We start from the raw sequence: 6,433 nt of genomic DNA on the forward strand, positions 1-6,433 counted from the left end.
TCATTGAGGCAAAATGACATCCCTTATATTTCTTGGGAGTTCTATTTATTTTTTTAACTTTGGGAGAATTCTCAGAATGTTGTAGTGATCTGGAAAAAATGCAGTGATTTTAGACTTATAATAAAATCTCATAGTTGTGATTGCTTTAGGCATTCTCTGTGAACTCCTTTAAGAATTTTTTGAAGTCCTCCCTAAGCATTGCCTCATGTTCTGGGTGGAGAGGCCATAGAAGGTATTGGAAGTAGCTACAGTGGAATGGTACCAAGTTAGAAAATGTCACTGCATGTTTTCTGTAGCTAAGTTTATTTAAGTGATGACTGTTTAGGCATTTTTTACTTATTGTTCTAATTCTGTCTGTTCATTTCTGCCTGGTTCCCTAAAAGCTTTGGAGGTGACAGAATATGCAAGCACAACTTTTCAGAGTCCCGCACTCTATCTGTACCGTGCGCTCCCCATCTTTCTGCAGGACTCTCCTAACTCTGTAATATTCACTGACAAACTGGAAGATACTAATGTGCTCACGGTTTAATTTGCTTTTTTTTCCCCCCTTGCTGTCATTTGGGGATCGCTATTTTTGTGTTTTCTCTTCAACATGAATTCCTTTTGAATTCAGGGAGAGAATCAGAAATGAGGAAAGTGAGCTGTGAGAACCCCATGTGGCGCTTAATCGAAACGCTCCCCCCCCCCCCCCCCCGCCCAGGAGGGTTTCTGCCCATCTGTAACTCGCTGTTCGTGGAAGATCATGCCACAGGAGCCATTTCCTGAAATGTCCTTTCGCTATTAAATACAGGGTACGCCAATCCAAGGAAGCAAGCTTCGACTCCCCGGCTATTTATCAGGGAAAGGCTTTCACTCTGGGGATGACAGTGGCTTGATAACCACCGCGGCGGCCAGAGTCCGAACACAGTTTGCGGGTGAGTGCGGTGCGGGTCTGTCTCTAACGGCTTCTTGCAGTGTGATCCGAAGACTAACGTCCCTGCTCTTCTTCGCTGGGGCTGAAATAACGAATTGGTGATGCTGTATTCTTTTGAAATGACACCTAGCCCAGTCCTCCAGCTGAGGTAGGGGATGAACGAGTCATGAGACTAAGGGATGGGAAAATCCCTTTTGGAAAGTACTGAAGAAAGGTGAACACGAGAAACACCACAGCCGTGTCCTTACCCCTTCAGGCTGGAAGGTCTGGGTCCTTCTGCCTGCTCAGAAGTTACCTTGGGCTCTGTTTTGGGTGACTGGAAAAACCCAGCTGTGCTGGGCCTTACACCCGTGCTGCTTCTACTTCTCCACAGAATAGTGAACCCAGTCCCTGGGGTTCTGGGCTCAGCAAGCATGAAGCGTCTTTCAAGGTTCAAGTCTTATCTTTTAAATTCCCACGTGCTTTGAATCACTTATCCTTGGTCAAAACGTACATCTAAGAGTTTGCTCCGTGTTTGCACAGCCCTCGGTACACATGTTAAACTTTTGGAAAGCATAATCTTAAATTATAGGTGTATTCCTCGTATCTGTAGTCAGCGGAATCCTGTTTCCAGGGACTCAGCCCAAACGTACCTTTAGTTTGTAAACTTAGCTTCTTGTATATTACGTCTAACTCAGAGTGAGGCCACCTTCCCTCGTGGAATGGAAAACGGCCGTGAATCCACAGGTGTTGGCTGAGTGCCTGCCGGGTGACAAGAACACGTGTGGACGTTAAGGGTGGCATTAGGTTTCAGGAATGTGTTGCACATGGACCCAGTACTAATGAAGGGTGGTTCCACCCTGTTGGTCCTCTCTTCCCTAGATCCCAGGAAGACCCCTAGCCGCCCGGGAAGCCGAGCCGGAAGCAAGGCTGGCAGCAGGGCCAGCAGCCGCCGAGGCAGTGATGCATCAGACTTTGACATTTCAGAAATCCAGTCCGTGTGCTCAGACGTGGAGACTGTCCCCCAGACACACAGGCCTACCCCCCGAGCAGGTTCTCGGCCAGCCACAGCCAAGCCTTCCAAAATCCCCACGCCCCAGAGGAAATCACCTGCCAGCAAACTGGACAAGTCCTCCAAGAGATAGTGCAATTGGTCCCACCGCAGCCCTTCCTTGAGCATTTATTATTGAAGTTTGAAAGATGTAAAATATGATGTAGAAATTATTGTGAAATAATTGCAAGAAGTGAGTTTAAAATTCTGCAGATGGCCTTATTTGTGTATTTGTCTTTTTATTTTATCTGTATGGTTTTTTGTCAGATACTCTGGGGTTAGAGGCACGTGGTCTGTGAGGGGGGAGGAAGGTGTTTCGCCGGCACAAACACTTCTGCACTGTAGCGTGCGGGGCACACATTAGGGCCCGTGACCGTGCCTGCAGGTAAGTGCCCCCACCCCGCTCTGTCCGCCACCGCGCTACAGCCGCGGCCCATGTCACGGATACCTCATGACCTCTTCCTGCTTCTGTAGAAACTCTGAAAAAGCCAAAAGACACACAGCCGGGATATATTTTGAGATGACTTAACTGTAAACTAAAAGACGGAGGGCAGACAGCACGTCCACACACAGTCCTCTGAGCAGTAGCTGCCCGAGCTCACAGGAAGTTCCTTTAGGCACTGGCCAGTGCTGGGATGTTCCAGAACCTGGCAGCATTTCTGTGCCGCGGCTTCCCAAGAGGCCAGAGGCGTCCTGGATTATTAGACCTATTATACTGTAAGAATGTAATTATAAAGAGCATTCATATAAATGTGAGGTTTTCTTTTGCTTGAGTGGACAGTAGCACCTGTATCATTGAACTCATTTTGTATCAAAGCAATTTTGCTTGCAGAAAGCTATGAAATAAAACATGTCCCCTAACTACATTGCTATGGAATTAATTTTTTTCCCCAGGGAAAATCCGTGTATTTTTTTATGAGCAATATCAATTTGGAGTGACCAAAAGATACTTACAAATGGGTTTATTTTGATTTCTCATCTGAAATAATCATGTTCTGGTATTATATCTATATTTAATAAATATATACATTTTAATTTATTATGTATACTCACATACTATAGAAAGATATTAGTATGCATTTAATAAAACATATTCACTTGAACATATGGAATACCTGATTATTTAAAGAACTTTTTTTATCGTTTGTTTGTTTTGAATAAAGGTATGTATGTATGATGTATTTTTTACTAACAGTGTGACAGGGTGAGTTTGGGGGACATCACAACACAGGGATATAATATTATATAATATTATATATATACTATATATATAATATAATAATATATATTATATAATAAATATGTAAAGAATGAGATTGACAAATATTTAATATTCTATAAATATTTTTAGTGCCAACCATGTGCCAGCCACTGTCTTACCTTGAGGCTGCAGGTTCCTTGCCATCTTATATTCAAGGGAGAAAGAGTTAATAAAGTTAATAAACAAGCAAATCACTAAGAAAACATGAACTAAAAGCAGGGCATGTGTGACAGGGTGACTGCTTTTCTTAAGGTAATCTAGTGATATTCTTCTGGCCTGTGTACGTTTAAAAATCAAATGATCAAATTTTCCTAAATACAAAAATGGCATCAAATATAGTTAGAAGTGGGAGCCTGGGTGGCTCAGTTGGGTTAAGTGTCCGACCCTTGGTTTCGGCTTAGGTCATGATGTTGGGGTCCTGGGATCGAGCCCCCATGTGTCAGACTCCACTCTCAGCAGGGAGTGTGCTTCTTCTCCCTCTCCCTTTCCCCCACTCGTGCTCTCTCTCTCTCTAAAATAAATAAATCTTTAAAAAATATATATAATTAGAAGAATGGCATAATGTTATTTTGGGCATGACAGGTCATGACTTTTCCCATAACTCTGGCAACGTATTTCAGCCAACGGCAGGGGTGGTGTTCAGGCTCAGGTGGATAGTATGTTTTCAGGGCTTGGCCTTTTTTCATGCAGGCCAGCAGTGAAGAGCCTGGAGTCTCCATAGACAGAAATTTGGGGCCACTTTTAAGTGATGGTCACTCCTTTTTCCTCAAAGCATGGGTCTCCGGTGGGAGCCCTTGATGGAAAGGGTAATTCTAACCTAATAGATCACATGTTATAATTCATGCATTTGATTATAAACGTGTCATCTGAGAAAGCAGTTGAAATTGTTGTTATTCCTTTGGTGCTTTGCGTATGATCACATTTCCATTTCAAAGACAAATTTAAGGGAATGATTTTATCTCAGCCTATTTGAAAGGCACCCCTGTTAAAGACCTAGGCATTTTGCTCTTTTTTTTTTTTTTTTTTTAGTAGTTAAATAAGCTTTTGAAGAAAGATAAGTAGTTTAAGATAGTTCAGAGAATTCTTAAGGAACTGGTCCTAGTTATCAGCAGTTGCCCTCATGGGGAGCTTTTCAAGACTTTATTGCCTGATATTTGTTTCCTCTCGAACTAATCCTTGAGCCTCAGGATGATTTCTGAAGAGTCCTGCCAGAAGTTTCAGGGAATGCAGCAGACACACCTCTTCCCCTACACACACTCCTTCCTTTTCCTTTTTCTTTCTTTCCTTCTTTCGTTTTCTTTAAAAAATAGGACATTGAGGGGCACCTGGGTGGCTCAGTCGTTGAGCGTCTGCCTTTGGCTCAGGTCATGATCCCAGGGTCCTGGGATGGAGCCCCGCATCAGGCTCCCTGCTCCGCGGGAAGCCTGCTTCTCCCTCTCCCACTCCCCCTGCTTGTGTTCCCTCTCTCGCTGTGTCTCTCTGTCAAATAAATAAATAAAATCTTTAGGAAAAAAATAGGACATTGAAATGAATCTCAGCTCCAAAAATCTTTAAGTTTGGTTCTGTTAAAAGATAAACCGAGAAACTTTTATTAAAAATTTTAGGAGTTCATTTGAACAAAAATCTATTGGAAGCAGGTAGCACCAAACCAGAAGTGGTTGGGTGCGCTCCACCGGCAGACAGAGCTCAGGGGAAGAGACTTCCAGAGAGTAAGCAGAAACAACGTAAGGAAATTATTGATTGGCTATAGCTTAAGGCCTAGTTGGCTGTTGGTGATTGGTTGTCCTTGGTATTTTGATTTTTAACGTTGAGGCATTTACAGGCTTAGATTTGGGTTTGCTAAGGTAGGCCACCAAAGCATTAGAGCCACCTTGGTCGAATGGCCTCCTTGTTTAATTCACAGTTCTTATGCATTAGGGAATCATGGAGTAGATTTTTTGTCTTAAAAACCAAATCTACCAGTTCTCATGTACTGTTTGCTATCTTCTTTCGAAATAATGGAGCATCCTCTTTGATGTCAGTGCAGAAGTAGATGGACCTGGGCAAATCTCAGATCTGGTTTCTTCTGTGGCAAATGCTGGTGGAAGGGCTTGGGAGGTTCTCTGTTGGCTGTCAGGGATTCACCTGTAAAGATGAAAGAATGAGAACCTGGGAAAGGATCTTGTTCTTTTTTTTTTTTAATCATTTAAAAACCTGCTTTAAATGTTTACAAGAAGGGAAACTAATGAGGTGCGGGTGATTTACTCCTTTTTTGGCAAGGTGCTTTGAAATGCTTTTGCTTTATTTTCAGATGGGTGATCCAATAACCCCCCAACGGTACATGGGCCAGTGCCCCAGCTGCTGTGTTGTATCTGACCACACTGACACTTGGCCATGAACTTACCTTTAGGGTCCCACAAGGGAGGCAAGAGCGGGTATTTTGTCTTTCAGGACTTTAATAAGTTCCCTGCAGTCGTGTTAGGGATTGACTTGATGGTTGCAAAATCTACCGGGAAGAGAGAATGGAGTCATGGGCGACCTTTTTTGTGCAATAGTTCATAGGACTATTTAAAATCTGACTTAACTTACTGAATTGTACAAATTTGGTTGATTTTATATAATTTCAGAGTCTATGGAAATGTTGAATAGTTATGGTGAAGGACAACAAAAATAGGGATTTTTTTCGTCCTTCTGCCTCCAACATGCTAAGGATATAGACAAAGCAAAATAATGTTCAAAGGAATTTTGTATTAGTTTACCCACACTGCTCTTATACTCCATTATTTGCAATTAAAGACAGCACAGGATATGAGAATAAAATAGAGATTAAGAAGCTTTCAAAAGTTATCCTCAAAAGCAAACCATTCTTTTAGAATGCTACTAATCATAAAGTAGAACTACTTCTACTCCAGGGCAAAGACTAGGATATTTAGTTCCCACGGCCTTGCAGTCTAACTTGAAAGCCAGTGGTCTCCAGACCTCTTCAGTAGCATATTTCCATCAGTAAGAGGTTTTTGAGCAAACATTTCCAATGTATGCCTATTGTCTTCTAAAGCCTTTTTTGCATGTATTTTACCATTAGTTAATTTCTCAAGGCTCAATGTAACGTTAGAGTGAGATTTATCTTTACAACATCAATGTGGGTATATGTACATATTTTAAATAGTCTTGACAGCTTTTCTGGCCAAATTTTTGTTGAATCTGAGGAGATCCTCCCTAGTGCAACTCATGATGTGGCTGATGAAGGGCT

General features: G+C 42.3%; 1 protein-coding gene across 12 annotated transcripts in view; it reads left to right on the forward strand.

Annotated features, from left to right (window-relative positions):
• Nucleotides 1–2,878, forward strand: part of DST (dystonin) — a 478,002-nt gene extending 475,124 nt beyond the window's left edge. For all 12 annotated transcript variants that reach the window (XM_088024332.1, XM_088024333.1, XM_088024335.1 and 9 more), the window contains 2 exons: nt 791–914; nt 1,775–2,878. In XM_088024332.1, the coding sequence (XP_087880458.1) occupies nt 791–914; nt 1,775–2,037 (387 nt within the window). In that variant the 3' untranslated portion in view covers nt 2,038–2,878. The remainder of the gene's footprint in view (nt 1–790; nt 915–1,774) is intronic.
• Nucleotides 2,879–6,433: the final 3,555 nt, after the last annotated feature.

The sequence above is a fragment of the Eumetopias jubatus genome, unplaced genomic scaffold (genome assembly GCF_037043125.1).
Source record: "Eumetopias jubatus isolate StellerSeaLion01/CBP00866 unplaced genomic scaffold, mEumJub1_p1.0 scaffold_6, whole genome shotgun sequence".
NCBI classification, from domain to species: domain Eukaryota; kingdom Metazoa; phylum Chordata; class Mammalia; order Carnivora; family Otariidae; genus Eumetopias; species Eumetopias jubatus.